The following is a 24,827-nucleotide window of genomic DNA, read 5'->3' as shown; positions in this document are numbered from 1 at the left end:
TTTTATAGAAAAATCAAAGCTTCTTGATATATTATGGAAACATATAAATTTTATATTAAAATTCTTTATATCTTAAATATTTACTTAAAATTAAATTTCCAATTTTAAGAACTAAAACCATTGTTTTTTTTTAACAAGAACGGTTATAGTGTTTCATTAACTGGTTGGCAAATGGCCACATATTCGGTTACAAAATAGGGAGTGATTTCCAGCATGCCTTTCTACCAAGAGGGGATTGGCTTTTGCTCTTATCCACTTCCTCTTTTTACAATTTCCAAAATGTTATTTTGATGCCGATTGTCCTAAATGAAAGATACAGACAAACTGATTTAAAAGAAAACAGTAAAACATGTCTTTTCACGGAATAGGAGCCCATAGAGATTCCTTGTTTCTGAGAATAGTTCCAGCTTCTAAGTGGACTGCAATGTTTGCTTGGGTGTCTGCTTTTTTATTATTTGTTCTCAGAACATGAAAATATGTCAAGTGTAGGGATTTTGAAATGCTTTTAATTCTGGTAAGTAGCCTTGCTAGGTGTAGATCAGTTGGGTTGGAGTTGGTCACCACAGGTCTTATGATTACTTGGGAGTCTCCAAGAATATTAGCTTCCTGTATTCCCAGTTCCTTAAGGAAGATTACCCCTTGCAAGAGGGCCAGCGCCTCGACCTGCATGCTAGATGTGTGGCCTAGACCCCAGGAAAAATTATGAGAAGAAGTGTTGTCCGGCATAATAATATGTCCTCCTGCCCCGGCCTTCCCTGGATTCCCTTTAGCTGCGCCATCAAAGAATAGAGATGGAATTAAATGTTTGGACAACCATTTCTGAAAGTCAATCTCGTTTTTTCTGATTTGCCAAACTTCAGGAGCTGGAGGTGAGCTTCTTGCTTTATGGAAGCTGAGCTTAAGGGCAGTACCCAGCTCTCTGTCTTGCTGACTAAGATTTGAATCGTCACCTATGCCTTCCAGCCACTCGTTTAATTGGAATTTCACTGAATTGGCTACTATTCTATGATCCTGGGCTTTGTTGCGGAATATCCTCCTGTTCCTTTCTAACCAAACCTGCCAGCTGGTAAATTTTGGCAAAGCACTCCATGCTGATCTGATCTTTTTGTTTTTTGGTTGAATACCTGGGTATCTGGCCATCCAGCCTGCGAACAACTCTTGAACTGAGGTGGGAAAATTGAGATCGAAGTTGCAAGTATCCAGCAGCTCCTTCCAGACAGCGATTGTGTAATTGCATTCAATCATAATATGGAGGGCTGTTTTAGAGTTTGCCTTGCAGAGAATACATCTAGACGTCCATTAAATCCTCTCTTTAAGGATTTTTTGATGGCAGAGGATCCAACAAAAATGGTCAATTTTTGGAATAGATGGGAAGTTCCATAGCCCTGCCCAGGGAGCAGGATTGGGAGGAACGTGGGGGCGCTCTAAGAACTTGTAGTATCCTTGTTTGATAGTGTAACCTGAACGACTTTTCCCCCATCCTCTTGCGTCCCTCCTGTTTGGGTGAATAGGGGCCAGCCCGTGTAGATGGGATTTGAACACTGCCCATTCATTTTGCAGTTCGCTAAGCACCGATAATTGGCTCCAACCCGTCCAAGAGTCCTCTGTCCACAGCGAGATGTCCCACAAAGTGTGGACGTGAGCTGTGTCCAACCAGTTTCTTAGCGTTGCAAAATCTCCGGCTTCTTCCAAAGGAGAACGATCCATAATCCTGTCATTCCATAGTTGTATTCTCTTTCCGTTTCCAGGTATCCAATGAGCGTGGTTTTTTATCATCGGCGTGATTCTATTGATGAAGCTGCTGAAGTGCGTTCTGGGTGAATTTTTTGGGTGATCTAAGCACCTGAGCCTTGAACCTCTAAAGTACTTCCTCCATAATGCAGTCTGAGCCCAGTTTGGTTTAGGAGCGATTATTTTCCATACTAATTTGGCTCCCATAGCGAGATTTTGAGCCTTCAGGTCTTTGAGGTTCAGCCCTCCTTCAAGATATGGTTTTGTAACTGTTTCCCAACTGATTAGAGAGAATCTCTTGTCATTTTGCTTACCTCCTTTCCAGAAAAAATGCCTGATTAATTCTTCCATCTTCTTTATAATTCCCGCAAGTGCCAGGAGGACAGCAAATTTGAAGATCGGAAGACTGCTGAGAACTGCCTTGATGAGTACTGCTTTACCGGCAATGTTGAGCCAAGAGGATCCCCAGGCTTGCATCTTTGCTTTGAATTTGTCTATGAGAGGAGCCCAGTCTTTGCTTGACACCCTCTTATTGAAGATTGGCAGCCCAAGATATTTGAAAGAGGACCAAATAGTGGAGGCTGCAAATCCCAGGCATCTAGCTATGGAATTTGCAGTGGAAGCAGGGATATTCCAACAAAATATCTGACATTTCCCCTTGTTTAGCTCACTGCCTGAGGTCTTACAGAAGTCATCCAAAACTGCTTTGAAGTTGATAGCTGATTGAGGAGTTGCAGCTCCCAGAAGAAGGGTATCGTCCGCAAAAAGGGCATGGTTGATGCGCTTCACCCCTCTTGCAATGCACAGCCCGTTGATAGCATGATCTTGCTGCTTTTTATTCAAATAGAAACTAAGAACAGAAGCCTAAAGGACAAAAAGAAAGGGTGAAAGAGGGCACCCCTGCCTCAGTCCTCTAGAGGCTTTGAAATATTCAGCGGCCCTTCCATTCACCAGTGGAGTGATCCAAGGCTCCGAAATACAGGCTTTTATCCACTTTATAAAGCCTTGCCCGAATCCCATTTTAAACATTACATCAAACAAAAAGCTATGACTAACACGATCAAAGGCATTGGCTAGGTCTAGTTTGATGACCATACCTTTTTCCTTTTGATGTTGGCTGGAATGGATTGCCTCCTGGACTAGCACGAAATTATCCACTAGTTGTCTGCCTTTGATGAATCCCCCTTGGTTGTCCGGGATGATTTTGAGGAGGAATCTTTTTAGCCTATTTGCTATCACTTTGGTGATCACTTTGTACCCAATGTTGCATAGGGAAATCGGACGAAATCTGCTAAAGGTGTTTGCCCCTTTTTCCTTAGGGATGAGGGCGAGAAATGCAGAATTTGTGCAGCCTCCAATCTTCTGTCAGTCTTGTGATTTCTGAATCATTTTGAAGAATTCCTTCTCGATTATTTGCCAACAAGTTTGTAAGAATCTTGGCGTGAAACCGTCCGGGCCCGGGGCTTTATCCGGATCCATGGCGAATAGATCCTCCTTGTTTTCTTTGAGCGTGATTTTGCTTTCTAGAATCTGATTTATTTTGGAGGTGATGAGCTTAGGGACGGCATCTAGAAGGCTGTTATTTTGGTCTGCTCTTATATCATCCCTGTACAGCTTCTCAAAATGCTCTGAGGCTACCTTTTTTATGTTTGCAAAGTCCCTTAGGACACTGTTGTCTTCTTTTATTTCTATGATGGAGTTCCGACCTTTTCTAGCTTGAGCTTGTTTGTGGAAAAAGGAGGAATTCCTGTCTCCAACTTTAAGCCAAAGACTTCTAGATTTGAGCCTCCAGTACTCTTCTTCAGCCAGGCATGCTTTGTGGAAGTTTTGCTGAAGTTTGGCCTCCTTGTCCAGATCTTCTTTTGAAATTTCAGCTGTTTCAAATTGAAGATGCTGCCCTCCTAGTTCTAATTGATTTTTTTTCCTTTCCTCAGCTGGATTGGGCAAGGTCTTGGCCCAATTTTTTAGCATGGCTTTCACTCTTCTGAGTTTTTCCTCCCACACAAATAAATCAGAACCCTTGACTGGGTTTTTCCAGCAGTCTCTGACCTTATCCATGAAGTCCGCCTCCTTGATCCAGAGAGAGCTGAATCTGAATGGGATAGGCCCTAGATCTTTAGTGGTCAGCAATTCCAAACTGATAGGCTTGTGGTCTGATGTACTGCTGTGCAGGATGCACGATCTAGCTTCTAATCCAATGAGTAGGAAGGAACTTTGCACCAAGAAATGGTCCAGTCTTGCAGCTTTGTGCCCTGGTCCAGCTCTTTTGTTTGACCAAGTATACTTGCTGGTGGGTTGGCTTGATATCAATTAGATCCCAATCCTGCATGAGATCCTCCACTGTTTCTCTTGCCGGGTCTCTGACAATATTGCCTCCTCTCTTTTCTGATGACAGGAGGGTGAGGTTGAAATTTCCTGCAAAGATGATGTTCCCCAAATCTTCCGAATCTGCCAGGTTTTTGAGGGAGTCCCAGCATAGCTTCTTTTCACCTGCATTATTAGGAGCATATACATTGACTAGACTAATAATTTCTTTAGATTCTAGGTGCTGCAACTTTAACAATATCCAATGAGTATTCAGGGACTTAGAGATGAGGGAGAACTTATTTGGATTCCAGAGTGACCCAAGTCCTCCTGAAGCTCCCCGGGCCAAGGTTGCATGCGCTCCGTCTTTTTTCCAAAACTTTCTACTTGCTTGGAGGAAGGCTGATTCCTCCATTTTAGTCCCCTGGATGAGTAGGATATCCGGGGTTTCCTGCCTTATCAGGCTTATCATCGCCTCTTCCTTGGCTTTGGATCCCATTCCCCTGCAATTCCAGGAGACTATCTTCATTATTTACTTTTGCTGTGGAGAGCTCCTTTGGAGCCCTGGTTTTGCGTCTTCTTCATCTTCAGAGTTTTTGCTAGGAGTTTCTCTAGCGTAGGCTGGCTGCCCTGGAGCTTGTCTTTGTATGTTTCTTGCTCCCTTTTTTCTTTTGTTGACATTCGGCCTCTTGTAGATCTTCTGGGGGTGGACTGCGATTCCCCTATTTCCCCTTCTTCCTCCGATTCCTCGGATTCTTGTGTTTCCTCCTCGTCCTCTGACATCTTACCTTTGGATCTCTCTGGTTCACTTTTAGATTTAGGCGGAGAGACTTCTTTCGGGGTTTCTATCTCCTGGGTCATTATGGTTTCTGAACCAAGGATCTCAAATCTGTTCCCTTGACTTCCCATGGGCGGCTGTTGAGCATGGCCCGATTGGGGGTTTCTGGTGTTAGCATTTGCAGGCTTCCTGAAGGAAGTTCTGGATCTCTTCGCCTGGTTCCATCCTTCCTCCTTCCCTTTTTCTTCAACCCCTTTGGACGGGCAATCTCTAGCGAAATGACCGTAGACTTGACACTTCCGGCATTTGAACGGTAGCTGCTCATAGTCCAGCTTATGTATATGTGTCCACGGACCCACCCTTATTTTGATAGCTTCTGGAAGACCGACCTGCAGATCCACCTCCACGCAAATTCTGGCGCAATCATACTGATCTCTATTGTTGGCCCTGTCTATAAATTTCCTAAGGGTGTTTCTGATGTGTTTCAGGGAATCCCAGTTCCAGCAATGGATTGGAAGGTTGGGGAGTCTTACCCATACTGGGACTGCTGAAGGAACATCCATTGTCGGGTCGAAATCAGGCGTCCATTTGTTCAGGCACAACCCTTGAGGTCCCATGAAGTAGGGTCCATTTCTGAAAATAAGGTCCTTGTCCTCTTTTTCTGAGAATTCAAAGAGGAAGTATCCTCTTCCGAGGAAGTAAGATGTTACCTTGCCCTTGATCAGTGGAGCCCAGTTTCTGGAGACCCAGTTCTCTGTTGATTTCGGTGAGGGCCAGAGACCTGTAAACTGACCCACCAGGGCGCGTTCCGACAATGAAAGAGCTACTTGGATCGGACCTTCAGGGGGAAGAGCGATCTCAGGGATGTCTTCGAGCCTTTTAACGAACTTAGCGGCTTCCACAACTTTCTTCTTGGGAAGAGATGCCAACAAGGATCTGAAGGCCTCAGCTGCAGAGGATGGAGGAGGGGAGGAAGATCCCAGGGGGGGATCCGGATCCTCCATGGAGATCCAGCTCTAACCCTAGGGGCCGCAGTTGGAAGCTAGGGAAATCGGCGGGCGATCTCTGGACGACCGCAGCCAGGAGGAGGGCCTCTCGGCGGACCCAGTCGCAGCTGCCGAAGGATGAAGGAGCGGACGAGGCCGCAGGGATCAGATCTGCAAGGTGCGGACCTCGCAGAGCAGGGCCGAGCGCGCAACAGCTCAGGCGATCCGTGCAACAACATTTCAGAAGCTCTTATTCACATAATCACAATAAGAACTAAAACCATTGTATATATATATATATATATAATTTAAAAAAAAATTAATCAAATGCTATCAATAAACAAGGGCTACATAGTAGCTAGTCCTTGCCTAGCTTAAATATAGCTTTATGAAACAAAAAAAATAACAAAGATAAAAATCTCATCACAAAAATAAAACAACTAATAAAATACTATAGTGCTGAATGCCATCACAAAAAATTAAGAAATATGATTAACTAATATTACTTATATATATATATTTGTGTGTTTGTTTTATTTGTATTAATATATACAATTGTCTATAATTAAATTTATTAAAATGTGTTTTTAATATAATAATAAGTCATCTTAAATTGAAAATATTGTCAAAAAATTATAATTCTTGAAATTAAAAATAATAAAAAAAGAAAAAAAAAATTAAATAAAAAGGAAATAAAACTAAAAACAAAAAATTAGTCACTAATAGAAACGGAAGTTACTAAACAACCCATAATAAGACCTCAACCAATCACCTTACAAATAAATAAATTTCAACAATAATAAAAATTTAATTCTTAATGTTAAACTATGGATAAACTACAAACTAATACCCACTCAAAGACAGTTATACCATGCCCACCAAAAGTATAATAAGTACACTAATCTGGAACACTTAGTTTGAGAATAAATAAGTACACTAATCTCCAACACTATTAGTTTGAGAATAAATTTCTCGCCATTTAATATATATATGAAAAACAAATTTAACCCTGTTTAAAATAAAAAATAAATTTAATCATGTTCAAATATAAATATAAATATAAATATATAAAATAAATTCACTATCACATCAGCTCCAACATCCATTTTATATATATAAAATTAATGAGATAGATTCACTATCACATAAACTCCAACATCCATTTTTATATATATACATATATATAAAATTAAATTTTTGAGGATAAGTTTCCCAAACTATTTAATGCCTACTCTGATCAGAGGAAAGACAAATCAATAATCTGATCTCCATTCTTAGTTTGACAAGAAGTTTACCACTATTTAAATATCGATGGAATAGATAAACTCTCACATAATCTCCAACATCCGTTTTAACAAGTGCATTTAAAAAATTTGGCCCTGTAAATCCGCGGGTAAACTTTGGTCCTGTAACTCCTCTACCCGCGATCTTCACTTAAATTCATCTATTTATTCATCTCCCCTACTGTGCAGGTTCTGAATTCTCTGTGAAGAGCAGGCCCTTGGTCAGGCGGCGGGATATAGCGAGTTTGAATTTCAATAATGTGAATGACCTCGAATGAAGGTTTGCGAGCGCAAAAAACTTCTAATTTCTCTGTAGAAAAGAAAGCTTATATAGGGAGCATTACTTACTGCTTCTAATTTATGTGTTAGTCTTGGTGGCATGAATTTCACATATTTTCTTTTCTTTTTATTTTTTATTTATTTTCTTTATCAGTTCGATCTTATTTTTTTTTTAAGTTTGGGAAGTCTATCTATTTTCTATTATATATTAGGTAAATTGACACCACATAGATTGATCGGGTGGTGGCTTCAACTTGCTCTGAGGGGAAACCAAGTCTTTTGGCAATCGCTAAGGTTATAAGCCATCCAAAAACAGAATCGTTTCAGTGTTTATAGCCAAGCTAGATGACTCTTGATCTCATATCGAGATACTACATAACTGTAAAAACTAGCATATGCAACAGGAAAATTAAAAGCTAATAGCTTAAACAAAAACTATGCATGGGGGGTCTAGTTTTTCTGCTCTTTTTGCTCATCTGAGACATAAGCAACACGAACAGGATTTTCAGCAGTCGCCCTTGGCATTCCATACAGCTCCAAAATGCAAGGGTTGTGGCGGTCAATTCAATCCATCTTGATATCCTATTTGTGCAATTGGAAGAGGATTTTCTCTATATCTTTTTTATAGTTTGGCAGGCCCCACCATCCCCACAGAGATTTGTTCCATCGCTTTTCCAAGAAGACTTTTCATTAGGAAATACAGATAAAGGGTGTGTTTAAACTGACTAATTCTCCCACGGGTATTCCCTGGATTTGGGACCAACGATTTCCAATTGTCGATCTCTTCCTCTGATTCACTTTCCTACTTAATCTCGGCTTTCCAGTGTTCGATCAGCTTCTGAATTTCCGTGTCTGTCCCGTTTCGATATGCTGCTACTACCTCTGCTATGAGGTGCTCGACAGGCTTGCGACCCCTGTGAGCTTCCGATGTGCTCAGTCTCTTGTCTGTCCGGAGGGGTGGGCCTCTCCTGCCACGCCCACATCCTCTCATTGCTCGAGCCATAACCTGTGCACTGGAGCCATGTTTACATCCAAACAAAGTTAGGTTCGTCAAACCTTGCTCAACGTCCCATCTTTGCCATTCATACAGTGCCCCTCTTCCATACTTATCCCCCTGAGAGTTAAAGTAGCCAAGAGCGCATAGGTGGCCAAGGGAAGTGGGTTTCAGGCTCTTCTCCCATAGCTCTTCATAGTACCTCTACCCCTTCCTATGGTTCAAATGCCGGTCGTCTCGCTGCATCTGGAACCAAGCTCACAAGCTCGAGGACGCCTGCAGTTATACTCGCTTTTTGCACCCTCAGCGAGCAGATGCAAGCCATGGCTTTGCTTGCCCCTCTGCCTAGATTGCTGCCCGGGATCCCTAGCTTTGCCCTCAGTGCCATGCAGGTGCCCGGTTTCCCAAGGGTTTCTCTACATCCTACTGCCATCGCTGAATTCCTATTCCCCCTGCTCTCAACGCTTTTGTGCCTCTCTCTTCATCACTCAGCGCACCAGGAATGGCGAGCCCACTATCCCTTATTCCTCTGGCCTGAGAAATTAAAGATAGGCCCACGTATCTTCTTAGCCCGCATTTGCCAATTCCGCAACCAAGGTTTTGGTTCGATTGGGATAAAATCAGAAAGCAGCACCAGACCATAGCATACCCTTTCCGCCCCCAATGCGTCCCATACAAAGCTACTCCCCATTGCGTCGACCGCTTGCCCCTCCCTTCCCCCAGCAAAACCCCAACTAGATCATGGAATCAATACAGGGGCAGGGCCAAATTACATACCAGGAATTCGTTGCTTATCCGTAGCCAAGGTTCTTTGCTTGCCTTCGCCCCCTCCCCAACTTTGAATTGCCTCCTGTCTCCACAGTTGCTCTCTCCTACCCTGCACGTCGAATGTCTAAACCTTCTCTGCCACCCTTCCTTATTCCTTCCTCCGCCACCTTACCCACTCACCATTCATGCATTCATACCGAAAGACATCGCACCCTGCATTGAGCATGTGGGGCGGGCTGGAGCTAACCAGCGATATATTGGGTATTTAATGCCCTCAGAGCAGCACGCAACTTAGCCCGATAACACGGGAGCGGGCAAATATTATTTAATGCCGAATTTGCCCGCTCCCGTGTTATCGCGTTAAGTCGCGTGCTGCTCTGAGGGCATTAAATACCCAATATATAGCTGGTTATCTCTTTCCATGTGGGGCGCGGCGGTCATTATAGTCTTCATACTACCCATATCCCATCCCAACCTAGCCTCTCTAACATCGACCCGCATCCCGATGATAACCGGATTGGGGCTTTTTCTTTTTTCCAAAAGTTTTTTTTTTTTTTTATAACAAAATAGAGAACCGGGGTTGGAGTTATCGTAATTATTTTGAATCACCGGTTTGTTTGCATTGCCCAATCTTTTGTAAATACTGCAGATGTTAAGAGAAACCTTGAGTGTTATTGAGGTACTGGTTTCTATTCCAGGTTTTGTTAGAGGCTGGAACTCGGTTTTACTCTTTATATCACGCATTGAAAAGCTCTTTATGGCGACGTTTAGTAATTTTACTGTCTTTAACTGCACTTGAAAAACTGGTAAATCGTGTGCTAATGATTATAAATGATGAAATTAAACTTTTTCTTCTTTTTGGTTGCTGTAATTGTTCTCCTCGTTATTTTTCTGCCTATAGGAATCTTCGTGTAAAATGCCCATATTCATTATATTTCATATGTTAAATAATGATTATAATTCACTTCGAGTCCAGTTATCTAGTTGGAGATTTATTGTCATCCGGAGTCCGTCTTTTATTAAGATCTGCTTTTACACAAAATCTTACACAAAATATGCAATTTAACGATAACAATGGATGGCTTTTAGAGATATGGCCTTCTTTGAATTCTGAGTCTACTTTCTTTTCAAAGAGGAAACAGAAAATCCCCAACCCCTCCCATCGAAGGAAACAGAAAATCCTTTAATCACGACTCTCTATTTTTTATCCACCTAGAGATCCTAGAGTTTCAGAGTGTGGCGAGGGCCATAAACTATTCATTGAAGCCTCTCTCCGCCAAACTAAGAGCCATTGCACGGGATTGATCGGCTTGAACTGCAATTTTTGGGACATTATCCAGTTTCTTCGAAAATCGGGCCAGCTTGGAACGCTAGAACCTCGGACCACAGTCAACCAGTGCATTGAAAGTATCGATATCAGGATCGGGTGGAAGAGGCAGAGGGTCAGGCCCTCCAGCACCGGAAACCATCAGCGAGGTGGCTAAGGTTTCTTCAGTTCCTTCCCCTGATGACTACGCGCATTACTGATATTGGAGATCACTGAGGATGGCTTTATTGCACTGCTAAAATACCACTTGGTTTGATGTCCTGCTTTAGAAATTTCAATTCGGTCAATTTAGCTATGTTGAAAATGATTCATATTTGTATTTTTTTTCTCCTTGGTAAAATTGTTTGCTTCGTCCGCACTTCCGATCAGAAGTCTTTTTCTGCAAAGATATCCTTCATTTGAACTTGACTATAGGTTGGTCAGATTTTCACACCAAATTATAAAATATCAGTTAGTCAGTTCAACTTCTGTACGGTATTTTTAAAGGCAAGCGGAAATGTATGTTTCATATTCCATTTAAGAATGATTCCTAACACTCAAATTTCATTGGTTGCAATTTGACTCGTTTATGTTTTTTTTTTTTGAATAGAAAAGGTTTTCTGACTTATATGTTTCTCATTTGGAATAAGTTTACAATTTGCTAAATTAATATCGAATCTACAAATGGGATCATTTGTAGCCAGATTACAGTTCTCTTGAAATATGTTTTTGGAAACTTGAGGTTTATCTTCAGAAATAAACAATTTCTTTGTCTGGTACGGCTTTGTTTGGAAAGTTTATTCCATTCTAGCTCAATAAATTCGTTGGTTTTGTTTGTGTTATATGGTTTTGTTTACTAAATTTGTTTATGTTATATGGTTTTGTTTATTAAGTGGTATGACTATTGAAATGATTGTACGTTTAATCACGACTCAGAGGTATTAAAGCTATCAAAATTATTTGGAATCTTACTCAGCTTAAGTCACACTAGCCTTTAACCTGATTAGATATTTGTTTACAAAATTTCAAACCAATAAACTTTACATCACAAAGTACCTTAATATTACATTACCTTAATATTACATGCATCATATCACAAAGTACCTTAATATTACAAAGCATCATATCACAAAGTAACTTAATATAACACTTCATCGCTGCCTATTTAACATCCAATGAGCTTTAAACATATAGACCTTTATAAAAAACAGTTTTTAAGAAATTAAACAAATTGTGGTACAGTTTCTGTTTTGTTTTTTTATCAGTTTTTAAACCGTTGTGGATTATAGTCTAAAGGGAGGGACTACCTGCAAATTTCCCTTCTTGTTTCTGAAACCATATTTCTGTATCGATTAGAATAGAAACAGCTGGATTTTCTCTAGTATTCGTGACATTTTTGGGCTTTGCAAATTCGCATTAGTTGTCTGCTTGCAAGCCAAACCCCAGATGCAACCTGATAGAAAATCTCCGCCTTTGTCCGGCACCGATCAGGTTGAAGCTCAGGAGATCTGTATGTTGATTGACTGAAGGTTGAAGCTGAAGCGGTTGCCGTCTTGAACTCACTCACTGGTTCACTGAAGAGAGCTTTAGAGCCTGAACTGAAGTTTGAACAGAAGCAACTCAACAGCCGACAATTTGAACTCTGGACTCAGCTTGAGATTTGAACTATATGAACTTGGTGTTTAACTTCCTACTAATTAGAAACATATATTGTCTGATTGATTTATTGGCCCATTAGGCAGTAATCATGGTATCTAGCTTGTGTGTCTGGGCACTCCGTAATGATGAGTACACTAAAAGAAGTTTTTGTCTATTTTCAAATTGTTTTGTTTTTGCAGATTTACGTTATCTAGTTTTCGATTATGTCGTCGTTAAGAAATGCTGTAAAGCGGCGGGCTCACAAGGAACGCGCCCAGCCGTATGTATTTCTTCTTTCTTTGAATTTTCAGTCTCAGTGATTTCCTTTGGAAGTACTACAATAATATGATTTTCTGGCATATTTCTTTGTAAACTTTGGAAACCTAGAAATATAAATCAGGAAGCAAAAAATAGACTATTAGCATTTTGTCCATGCAGGGCTGCAAGGTGTAAATTTGGGTTACTAGAGAAACACAAGGACTATGTACTTAGGGCTGGTGATTACCACAAGAAGCAGGAAAACATCCAGGCATGCCATTCAAAATTTCTTGTTATATTATTTTTCGATAAATTAATTTTGGGTTGAAATTGTTTCTCATTACATTTGCAAACAGTAGAAGCTGCATCTAATCACCCATAATCTTCTTCTTGTGAAGTCGCATTGATCCACAATGGCATCTCTCATTTATGATACAGTTGTCTGTGTAGTTTATATAAATCAGCATGCGTTTGCTTATGCATGTTCATATGTTACTTTCTTTGTATGCTTTTCTTCACTGTCTTTCCTTCTGATGGTTTAGATTGTTGTTGATAATGTAGAGGCTTCTAGAGAAAGCAGCATCTAGAAACCCTGATGAATTTTATTTTAAGATGATCAACACTAGGACCGTTGATGGAGTGCACCGTCCACAGTAAGGAAATATTTCATTTTTTCTTGCTTTATTTGCAACGAAGTTTAAGATGTTAAAAGTTGATTATTTTTTTGTTGCCTAGAACTGGTGCAAAGCAATATTCCAATGAGGAACTGTTATTAATGAAGACCCAGGACATTCAGTACGTGCTTCAAAAAGCACAGAGTGAAAAGAAGGTACAAACATTACTAAGTGCATTGCACAATATGAAGGCAGATGGTAATTTTATATATTTTTGCAATATCTTAATGGGTTTATTATGAATGATGCAGAAAGTAGAGCGACTTCAGTCTGCACTTCATTGCATTGGTTGCCCTCCTTCAAACAGACACATTCATTTTGCCGAAGACAGGTATTATTAGCAAGCCAATTTTGTTCAGTAAGCCATAATACTTTTAGTGGTCAAATGTATGATCACAGATACGACAAAAGCAAATGCATACATCAACATTAATTTCACTCATGAGTTCATTTATTTCTTTAACAGTGTCATTGAGAAATATTCATTATCTAACATAGTTATCAATGATTTGTGTTAACAAGTTATTCATATATGTGCTCTGTCATTGTACCTCTTTGGTATTTTAGATTCCCTTTGCTACTAAATTCAGCAATTCATATCGAATTTTGTGCTTTTGTCTGGCAATGGAATAATAGAGGTAATCCTGGGGTGAGTCCTAGAGAAAGGACCCCCTCCATTCCTACCACTGAAGCTCGTGTGGAAGAAACATTGAATTGATGACTAGCCGCTCAATGAAGCATGGAGACTACTACTTTTGATCGAAGGAAATAACCTTTGGCAGTGGGACCTCTTAGAATCCACATGCCTGCTAGTCCTTTGAAATCTATCCCAGCCTGTCGGGCAGGCTCTCCTCAAATATCTATAAGAAGAAGGAGATCCTGCTGGTGGAGGTTGGGGGAAGAGATTTGGGTCATCCCTGCTCTGACATCTGAATGAAATCTAAGTCTTTGGCTGTTGTTTTCTAGCGAAACATGGTTGGACAACAGTGAAGAAAGCATTGATCACGTTGGACAAATCTGGTTATAGATTCCTAGCTTTGACGAGTCGCAATTCCTCTCACCTGAAGCATCTTACCACTCATTTTAATTTATATCTACTTTGTGGTAGTGAGAATCTTGTTATCTCCAAAATCTACCTAACACCTCATAAGGGAAAGAACTATATGTAGTAGAGTACATAGAAACTACCCTATATTTGATACCCAAATATTATCGTCTTAGGAATTGGCAACAATGACATTATTGTTAATATCAGTGTTGTGAAAAGCGTGATTAAATTGCGATTTAATGAAAAAATCGCGCTTTTTTTCCCCGCGCCGATTTAATCGTGATTTTTACACGAAAAAATTGGCTATTTTTTGCCGATTTTTTCCAAAAAAAGCGTGATTTTTTCCAAAAAAAGCGCGGGGTTGCCGAGCAGCGCGATTTATAATGCGTTTTTGGGTTTTTTGTTTGTCATTTGGACAGTGGGCGCGCGTGGAAGGAGGAGGAGGTGTTGGAGAGCAGCTAAAGAGGGTTTGTGACCAAATCTAAGTGCTTAGAGGACAAATTCAAGAGGAGACCACCGATTTCTCCATAGAAACGGTATGTTGATTAATTTTTTTTTTGTTTTCTTTGTTTAAAAACATTGTTTTTCTATGTTTTTCATTGTTTTTGGTTGGGAAACTTCATATGGGCAACATTTTCCTTTTGTTTTCATTGTTTTTAAAGAATTTTTTGTATTTTTTCATTGATTTGGGATGGGTAACTTGGTATGACTATGGGAACCAATTTTTTTTTTGTTTTCATTTTTTTGAAACATTGTTTATGTTTTTTCATTGTTTTTGGCATTTGCCATTTGGTTGGGTAACCTGGGTTTGGAACTTTGGATTTTGGAAATTTGTAACTTGTAATTTTGTAAATGCTAAATTGTAATCCTAAATTCCTATTTCCTAATCCTTATTTTCCCATAGGTTTGCAAATTCAAAGTTCAAAAACAAACATGCCAAGGAATTTGGATCCTTTCTGGGAATATGGTGAACCTAAAGCTCCAAATGATAGACAAAACTTGAATTGCAAGTTGTGTGGAAAGGAGATACGCGGGGGGGGTACAGGTTGAAGTTTCACCTTGCACAAATCCCTGGACATGATTTGGGGCCCTGTACAAATACAAATACTGAACTTATCCAAAGAGCCATGAGAGCATTGGAAGAATTAGAGCACACTAGAGAGGCCAAAGAAGAACTCAAAAGGCAACTAAAAAGATCAGTTGAAGGAAGTGGGCCAAGTGGCACTGGTTCTACTGCAGTATCAATGAATCCGGTAGCTGCATCATCATTTTTTGTTCCTCGAACCACACCTGGTTCACAACCATCTATCGGTTCAATGCTAAAAAGAACCAATAAAGAACAAGCTGACAGGTTGATGGCAAAATTTCTCCTCTGGAGTGATATTCCTTTCAGCATTGTACGGAATAATCCATTTTTCCAACCTACTGTTGATGCTATTGCCAGTGTTGGCCCGGGTACAAAATCCCTTCTTATCATGATTTCAGAGGCCAGATTCTTCAAAATGAAAAGCGTGTCTGCACCCAAAGATTGGAGGATTTTAGGGCATCATGGGCACAAACAGGATGCACTGTTATGTCAGATGGTTGGACTGACCAAAAGGGGAGAACCCTTATAAACTTCTTGGTTAGTTGTCCCAAGGGGACTATGTTTATCAAATCTGTTGATGCATCTCATCAAATCAAAGATGCAAGAACTTTATGTGATTTGCTGGATGTGTTTATTTTGGAGGTGGGTGAACAACATGTTGTCCAAGTCATAACGGACAATGCTGCAAATTATGTTGTTGCTGGTAGAATGCTTATGGACAGGCATCCTACTTTATTTTGGACACCTTGTGCTGCCCATTGTATTGATTTGATGTTAGAGGACATAGGGAAAATTCCCTTTGTCAAAGATATTGTTGGCTCATCAAAAAGCATCACAAAATTTATATATAATCATACATCTGTGCTTAGCTTGATGAGAAGATTCACCAATAACAAAGAGTTGGTGCGCCCCGCCATTACACGGTTTGCCACGAGTTTCATATCTCTTTAATCCCTCTTGAATTCTATGTGGGATGTGAAGAGAATGTTTCTTTTAGAGGAGTGGCGTGCTTTGTCAATGAGCTGCAAACCAGAAGGAGAGGCCGTATGCAGACTAGTTTCATACCAGGAAGACTTCTAGGCGCGAGTGCAGGAGGTGTGCGCCGTTACTGAACCTTCGGTAAAGGTTCTTTGGTTGGTTGATGGTGAGAAGCCCGCAATGGGCTATTTGTATGAAGCCATGGACAGGGCCAAAGAAGCCATTCGAGCCTACTTATGATGATAAGGGAGATGATGGGTTTTAGAAACAACTCCTTCTATGGGGAGTGATTGATGAGCGATGGAACAACACACTCCATCGTCCCATTCATGCTGCTGAGATTTTCCTGAACCCTGCATTTTCTTATGCATGTGGGTTTGATTTTGATGCTGAGATCATGGATGGATTCTTATCCCGTGTCCAGAAGATGGTGCGATCTCCAGAACAACGTATAGAGATCTCTAAACAAATTGAGATATATAAGATGGCAGGTGGCGCATTTGGCTTTGAGATGGCTATCACTGATAGGACGATTAAAATGCCAGGTATTTTTTAGTTTGTAACTTTGTTTCAAATTTCATTGTCTCTTCAAATTCCATTTTTTCCTTATGTTTATTTAAAATTTTATTTGTAATTTTGTTGTAGATGCATGGTGGAAAATGTATGGTGGCAGGGTACCCCTTTTGCAAAAGCTTGCCATTCGCATCCTCAACCAAACATGCAGCTCCTCAGGATGTGAGCGCAACTGGAGTGTATTTGAAAAAATACACAACAAGAAGCGCAACAGGTTAACACTTAAACATTTAAAATATTGCAAATTTCCAAATAAATTTTTGAATTCATTAAACAATATTTTTTTATAATATTAACTATTAATTACTATTTCATGATCTTTGTACAGGTTGGAGTCCCAGCGACTTAATGACATGGTCTACGTCTACTACAATCTTCGATTGTGGGTGAGGCAACTTGAGAGGACACCTGATGTGGATGCCATCTCATTGGATGGGATTGACACCACTGCTGCATGGAGGGTTGAGGTCGAGAGGCCTCATGGATTCTACTGATGATTGGTTAGTGCAGGATGTAGTGGAGGGAGAGGAGGAGGAGGAGCAGGTGGAGGAGGAGGAGGGAGGAGGAACAGGAGGAGGAACAGGAGGAGGAGGTGACACCGCCTACCCGGGCTACCACTGCCACCAGTAGAGGACATGGTCTACCTCCTGTAGCTCCTACTTCTAGTTCTTCAGCTTCTAGAGCACATCAGGCTCCACTGCCATTTCCACCAGCACAGGCACCAGCATCTACATCTAGAGGGAAAGGGAAAGCTGTGGCATTTTCTCGCAAGAGGGGCAGAGGAAATCAATAGGATTAGACTTTCATTTTATTGTATATGACATTATGACATGATGAGATACATTATCGTATTTTTTGTTGATATTTTGAGGCTGAGTTGGGACTCAGGAGTCAGGACTTACTATTAAGGACATGATTCAATGTTATCTGTGATTTTAGCGCTAGAAATGATATTAAACATCTTATATATTAGTTTTTTTATCATATTTATGTGTCAATGTATTTATTTTATGTTGTAGATGGTTTAGATATTAGATGGTTTAGTTATTTTCCTGCTTTTTTCCGCTTTTTTCCCGATTTTTCCGATTTTTTCCGATTCGTTCCCCGCGCCGATTTAATCCCGCTCGCGCTTTTCACAACATTGGTTAATATGATCTTCAGTGTTAGTGGCTTTCTTAAAATTATATGGAAAACTATAATAGTACGTAAATTACCTATGTGGGTCATTAATATTATCCTGGCCAATTTACTTACCTGCCCAAAAGTTTGATAATGTTTGTCAATAATTTTTTAAAATTTTGGAAAAGAAAGATTATTTTATATAGCCTCTCTGAATGAAAAATGTACATCCATCAGAAACAAAGACTTGTGTCTTGGTCAGTTATGTTTTGTCTCTTTATGCATAAAGAACCACAAACCATATCCTTTCTGCACATATTGCCAATTTTCTATGTAGCATGAAAAGCACTCCTAGAGTATTGGCAACCTGTTCGTGGTGTTATTTATTGCAGGGGAACCTGGGGATTGGAGCAGAATGTCCCCAATCTGGGGAGAATGCCATCAAGAATGGTGGGAACATGGGCACATTCCAAATGATCCCCCCATATCTGGGGTAGTTTGGGGAACATTCCCCAAATGTTCCCTCTTGTTGAGGAATGTTCCCTAGATGTTCCTTGACAGTGCCCATCAGTCCCCAATTGTTCCCCAGACATTCCCAACATTCCCTGGATGTTCCTTGAGAAAATTTCACTTGAATTGGTTTATGTTTTTGTCATGACTCATTTCAAATTTGGTACCTGTTTCACGTGAGATTGTAACATTGTTCAATAATTGATTAATAATTTAAAATGAATACCTGATTATTTTTTAATTTATGAAATATGTATTTGTTGATTGTGTGATGTATCAATATTTCCATTTTCTAAAGACCTTTGTTGCTGAACAATTATAAAATGGAGCAAAAGAGAACAAATCTTAACAAAACATTATTGCAGTATGTTACAAGAGTGGACAATGGTCGTTTCCCTGGTTGGTCATTCTATATTTGTGGACACTGCTTTATGGGCAACTGCAACCAAGTAGCTGCCCAGTTTTTGGGAATAAGTAAGCATGCAGTTAACGTTGGGATTATGGTTAATTTTCATTAGAGGCCATGTGCTGACCCTCTCTTAGATGTATTGGTGGTTTTGTTTAGCCTACATATGGGTAATTAACCCACTTTATTGTACTTTTCTATATTTGATGAGGTCAGCCTAGTCATCCTCTTGGGGCTCCCCTAAACCCTAAAGTATGTGTATAAATAAAGCATACTCTTATTTGTAAATCATTCATTCAGGTCATTCTTTGATAAAGGTCTAAGGACCAAGAGCAATCCTTATATAGCATGCTTTTTTTGTTCATGTGTTTGGAATATTGTAGCAATCTCTCTGATTATGTTTGAATTTTTCTCTCAAGTGCATGCATTCATCTTGAGCTCTGCTATTATACTTTCGTTGAGTTTTTCTTGACTGGATCATGGTTTGTTGGAGAGTTCACCATATACTGGCTATCTCTTTATGACCTCAACATTGTATCAGTGCTAGTGTGAACTTTTTCTTCTCTATCCGACACTGCTTTAAGGCTGATTGAGCTCTGAATCTTGGGTTTTTTCCAACACTTTTTTTTTTTCATCTGGAGCTCTGCTATTACACTTCTCTTGTGTTTTCCTTAACTGGATCATGGTATGTTGGAGAGTTCACCATATATCCACTCCCTATTTATGATCTCAACATGGTATCATTGCCAGTGTGAACTCATTTTTCTCTATCCAACACCATTTGAAGGCCGTTTGAGGTCTAGATATAGGTTATTTTCAGCACTTTTTGAAGGACTACAAGAGATTTCTATGGTTTTTTGACCTGTCCTAATAAAGTGCTGAAGAAATTCTAGATTTTTAGGGATTTTAACTATTCTTTCAGCAGTACACTCTGTTTTTGGGCAGGGTTTTGACTTCTCAGTGGATTTAATGGGAGATTTTTGCAAATCTCTGCCTTTTTCCAGGGCAGTGGATTCCTGTTTCTCTATTTTCAGCCAAAATACTTTAGCTCTTTTATTGCTGTGCTGGTATCTTATGCATCTAGATATGGAAAATGACTTTTCCCATCTTAACTGGGCCAACTATCATATTTGGGCTAATAAAATGGCAACCCTTCCTTATAGCAAAGGTTTATGGATGCCTTTGGAGAAACCTTTTCCTGCCCTGAAATAAGATACAAAGCAGATTTGGTAAACTTTTCCCAAATTATTTGGCATAGTGAACACTACTCAATCGATCTACTCTAAAATGAGATCTCTAATCTCGAGATTGCTATTGTTGCAAGCATTGAAGAGTACATCACAAAGTTCAAGTATATGCTGACATTGTCACCTCCAACGGCTCATAAAACTCTAATTTAGAATATGTAAGTATTGTTATGAATAATCTTTTTCCTGCATTCAAAAAATTTGTTGTCAATTTCTACAACATTCCTCTCTTTATCAAGGTGCCCATTTCTGCTTTAGAGGATATGTTTGTTGATCCTTATCTAGAATCAAGTCACCTTGCAGAATTCAGGAGACCTAACCCCTTGTTATTAAGCCTGTTATTCTAAGGCTACCTTGTCCTCATTTATTCATGAGCCTGAAGAGGAAACGACCAATTCCTCCAAGAAAAAGAGGATGGTGTGCTCTGATTACTACAAGGAAGGACATTATTTCCAAAATTGTCTTTTCATCTTCAAAAAACTGAAGATGTCTCTCAGCAAATCATTAGCAACAATAACCTCTTTGAAGACAAGGCTAGGACTTGTAGTTGTATGCACATCTAGTTGTGTGCTTCGCTTTATGGTCTTCAATTTCTTCACATGAATGGATTGTAGATTTTCGGACAACTAGACATATGACAAAGCACAAGCACCTTCTCACTAACCGTTGGTGATTGTTGGTGATGATTCAACTCTCTTTGTATTTGGGTTGTGGCATTGTCTAGGGATGTTCTCTGTGTTCTTGGAGTTGGACCAAATCTTGTATCTATTTATCATGTCACACACTCAAATACAAAGGTCCAATTTTGGCTGAATAGATGGGTCGTTAAAGACATATAGGACGGGGTCAAACTTGTTGCTTCCTGATATTTTTGATGAAGTGAAATATATGTACAAGTTTGAATAGTCTTCTTCACCTTTAGCTTAGAATAAATTTACTACAATGGAGGCTAATTTTGATGATGACAGTAAACTATGGTACTTTTGTCTAAGCCACATCCATTATGCGTCCTTGAGACATGAGTTGTCTTAGCCTCAGTAAGAGTCTTCCATAGATCAACCCTACTAGTGGTGTTTTTTATGGATGTGTGATGGGTAAACATCACTGAAAGTCAAGCCCTTCCAAAGGACAACTCAAGGTGTGCCTTTAAGTCCTTGGGTTAGTTCAAGATGATATTTATGTTCTCATTGCCACTTGTCTTGGGAGAGCCTAGTTCATCTCTATTTTTGTTGATTGCCCTTGATTTATTGGGTCTACACCATTAAATTGAAGGATGCTGTGTTTGGAAAATCTAACAATTCAAAATTCTTATTGAAGCTCAACACAAACAACAAATCAGGTATCTTTGGATTAATGGGGAAGGCGAGTATATTGGTAATGCTTTCTTTTGGTTTCACCACTCATGGCATTTCAATGGTCCCATTGACCTACTTTGTGGTCATCTGTTGGGCACTAATATATTTATATTTTACTCTTGAGCAAAATAGACTAGCTAAGCATAGAATAGGGCATCTTGGAAATGACCTGCTATATGCTTCATTGTTAGAATATAAAACTGTCTTTTTGGAAGAAGCCATTTTTCTTTTACTCTTGAACAAAATAGAGTGGCTAAGCATAAGAATAGGGCATCATGGAAATGGCTTGCTATATGCTTCATTCTTAGAATATAAAATTGTCTTTTTGGGAGAGGCCATTGTTTGTGCAACATACACTATCAATCATTTCCCTACAAGAAGCAAATAATCAAGAAGCACACATAATACAATCCGTGATAACAAAGTTCGTCCAGTGTGGACTATGTTTCTGGGCCTTGGGTCAAAAGTGGGGAGGCCACTTCATTAGTTTCTGCAAGAAGAATATGAGTACATAGTAAAATCTTTGTCAACACAAGGATGGAACTTTGATCTTGAGTGGCATGTCCCTCCAAAGAGATGTTGTCATACAAAGAACTCTCGCTCACGAGACATTCTCCTTCAACATGACAAAGGAACGATCTCTCACAAAAGTGTTATAGATGAACTCTCACACATAAGTGGCATAAAATGGTCCTCTCACAGAAGGTGGCATAAAATGAACCTCTCACATAAAGTGGCACAAAATGGTCTTCTTGAATCCATTGATTAGATTCAAATCATACTCATCATCATCATAATCATCTCGCAATTCTGAGACCAATGGCTGTAAACATGATTACTTTCTAGCAAAGTGTCAACACGCCCCTCTTTCATCAATAATGCACCATCTCTGTTTCTGTGCAAACGCTAAAATGATGAATTTCCTGCAAAGATTCAGATTTTGTTGTCCTATTGCAGCATACAAAGATCCCTTGAATCTGCAACATACAATTGTCCTTTCGCCAAAACAAAAACAAGCAAAGTGGCCAAAATGCATCATTATGCCTCCCAATCTAACAATGGCTTGAAAAATGGCTGCTCAAATTGCAAAACGGACTGTGCCATTGGAATTAGGATGTTGAGCTCTTCGATCTTGTCATGTTTTCAATGAAATCTCAAGACTTAGATTTTTGAGCCTCTCCAGAGCCACTTGGATCAAGTACTTTGCACAACAAAATATAACAACAATAAATCAATAATAATACACAATATTTTATGGCCCAAAACACGTTCATTATTAGTCCTTCATTAAAAAAACTTTAGGGCTCTCGTACTAGCGATCATGGCCCTTACAAACCTTGATACAATGCTAATATATAAGTTTGTCCTTTGACCAATACAACTAGGGCTAAGGCCTAGTCCATCAAGCCCCCCTTTTCCCATAAACAAATACACCTACAATTGTCAAGTCACACAGCTGTAGCACTACTAGGGCTTAACCAACCCACCATAAATCATCAAACATCAAACTACTTACATGGGCATGCTCTTTTAGTCCACGGTTCCCTTGCTGTAGTTCTTAGGCAATCTTCCTTCATTGCTACAACCTTATTTTAGCATTGGGTCTACTCCTTTCGGTCCTGTGCTTCTTTCAACTACTATTCTTCCTTTTGTTGTTCCTTTAGGCCACTGTCCAACCTTCTTGTAGCCTTGACCAACTTCCTTAGGCCTATGGCTACCTTCCTTGCCTTTTGCTCCTAGGCACACTTGATCAAACCTCATTATGCTCCTAAGCACACTTGATCAGACCTCGACCCTTGCTGTTCAACCCCCAACCATCATTACAGGCCTTTGTCTAGCTATTCTGGCCTCTTTTAAGCCTTGGCTCCCCTGGTATAGGTGTCGACCTACCCTCAACAACTTCTGCCAACTCTGTGTAGGTCTCGACCTACCTTCCTTGGCCCTAAAAGATTTCAGCTAGGTTTGTTCTCACCTCGGCTAGCCATCCAAACCCCGAATTCCTACTACAACGCTTAGCCCTGCTTTCGACCCTTGAACAAACTTCGGCTGCTTGGTTCCAACTAACAAAATTGACCTCACCTCGGCCTTCTTCCAGTCACAAAACTTGGCTTGTCTTCTTCCTTGGCGTTGGCATACAAAAACACAAAAATTCACCTCTTTCAGCTATCCTTTGCTCCTGTGGTTGTCCTTTTTCCATAGATCTGCGGTTAGGTCCCTTTTAGCTTAACTCCACAAGATGAATGTCCTTCTCTATTTGTGATCCCTAGCCTCTCCTTTGGCCTATATTTTTACTTGTCCTAGGGGTGTGAAACCCCAAGGGTCATGTCACTTGGCCTTAGTGGTCGACCGGAGTCTACGTGACTCAAAATTAAATTAAATTCTTTTTCTTGGGTTTCAAGTCCATTCCTTTAGGTCCAAAACCTTAAAATTTGGGTATCTTGCCCATAAGCTCTCTTTTTGTTGGTTTTCTCCACTTGTAAATACCTTTAGAGCCACCTAATTTTAACACTCCCTATTAGTGAGGAAGGTATTTCTACCCCTACCTAGAAGTGGCCGTGCCTTCGTATCTTGCGTGATCATGACTTTCTCTATGTGGTTCATGTTTAGCCTTGCATGTACCATGACTTTCCTTATATGCACCATGACTGTCCTTGCATGGTATACAACTTTCCTTGCACCACCATGACTTTCTTTGCGTGGTTCATGACTATCCCTGCATGGCTTGGAAGACTTTATGATTTGAATCTAAAGGTTAGAATTCCACTGGGTGGCTGACCCTCGTTCGTAATCTCCGAAGCCAAGCTCGCTCCGAGCCTACACAACCTCCCCTTAGCTCGATTTGGTTTTCCTCTTTGAAAGTGCTGCAACTGAACTTGTTCCTGTCAAGGTCAGGCTCGAGTTGCGGTTGAACATTGGGCCTAGTCCACTCTAAACCACTACAACTCAACTCTGTAAGTGTTTTCATCCTTTCGGGTCAAACAAGTGATATACACATGGCTTTATTGCTGGATGTGCAGCTCTACAACCTAATGAAGATATTATCTTGCAATCATCTTGCCATCCACACAGAGCTACCTCGTCCATGCCAAAGCACTCCTTGCTAAGGCCCTTGAACTGTCTCAACATACTTTGAAAAATCATTAGAAGTCCATCAACGATGTCAGTAGCTTACAACACAACATATTGTTGTGCATCAAGTTCTCCACCGATCCACTAGAACTCCCATCCGATCTCGTCACCAAACCAGTGACGATCACATCTCCATGTTCTCTGTTGGACCTTCTACTCCATGTTTAGCCAACTCACTTGATAACATTGCTGCTACTTGCAACAGTGTCACAACTCCCTCCTAGAGTTGGCACCTGTGCACACTCTGATCTAGTTGCCCTTCAAAGTAGCTCTTATACCATATTGGAATTTCCATGCATCGTAGGTTTGGTCTGTGCCCTAGCTAGAAACACAAACACACTAGAGATGCCCATTAATAAAGTACTTTGCACAACGG

At 40.1% G+C, this 24,827-nt stretch overlaps 2 protein-coding genes and 1 long non-coding RNA gene across 10 annotated transcripts in view; 2 read left to right on the top strand and 1 right to left on the bottom strand.

Annotated features, from left to right (window-relative positions):
* Nucleotides 1-3,096: 3,096 nt before the first annotated feature.
* Nucleotides 3,097-3,789, bottom strand: LOC149216350 (uncharacterized). Its single transcript, XM_089389917.1, has one exon. The coding sequence runs from the start codon at nucleotides 3,787-3,789 to the stop codon at nucleotides 3,097-3,099; it is 693 nt and encodes a 230-aa protein (XP_089246043.1).
* Nucleotides 3,790-10,089: 6,300 nt separating this feature from the next.
* Nucleotides 10,090-24,827, top strand: part of LOC149216348 (putative U3 small nucleolar RNA-associated protein 11) — a 61,750-nt gene continuing 47,012 nt past the window's right edge. For 3 of the 8 annotated variants that reach the window (XM_089391188.1, XM_089391187.1, XM_089391189.1), the window contains exons 1-6: nucleotides 11,702-12,107; nucleotides 12,268-12,347; nucleotides 12,506-12,596; nucleotides 12,887-12,978; nucleotides 13,061-13,154; nucleotides 13,251-13,330. In XM_089391188.1, coding sequence (XP_089247314.1) covers nucleotides 12,292-12,347; nucleotides 12,506-12,596; nucleotides 12,887-12,978; nucleotides 13,061-13,154; nucleotides 13,251-13,330 — 413 coding nt within the window. In that variant the 5' untranslated portion in view covers nucleotides 11,702-12,107; nucleotides 12,268-12,291. Of the gene's footprint in view, nucleotides 10,609-11,700; nucleotides 12,108-12,267; nucleotides 12,348-12,505; nucleotides 12,597-12,886; nucleotides 12,979-13,060; nucleotides 13,155-13,250; nucleotides 13,331-24,827 lie in introns of those variants that run through there. The other 5 variants (XM_089391190.1, XM_089391191.1, XM_089391185.1 and 2 more) reach the window with 4 other exon arrangements.
* LOC149216349 (uncharacterized) lies at nucleotides 16,764-17,179 on the top strand. The gene is made up of 2 exons (XR_016251298.1): nucleotides 16,764-16,899; nucleotides 17,014-17,179. It is a non-coding gene; the product is annotated as an uncharacterized LOC149216349 (long non-coding RNA).

The sequence above is a fragment of the Pinus tabuliformis genome, chromosome 1_1 (assembly GCF_031772625.1).
Source record: "Pinus tabuliformis cultivar Carrire ecotype Pingquan chromosome 1_1, CPIR1, whole genome shotgun sequence".
NCBI classification, from domain to species: domain Eukaryota; kingdom Viridiplantae; phylum Streptophyta; class Pinopsida; order Pinales; family Pinaceae; genus Pinus; species Pinus tabuliformis.
This window is presented reverse-complemented; position numbering and strand designations above follow the sequence as displayed.

Excerpts from the sequence above, each read along its gene's own strand:
- LOC149216350 (XM_089389917.1), bottom strand. The coding sequence starts at position 3,789 with ATGGATAAGGTCAGAGACTGCTGGAAAAACCCAGTCAAGGGTTCTGAT.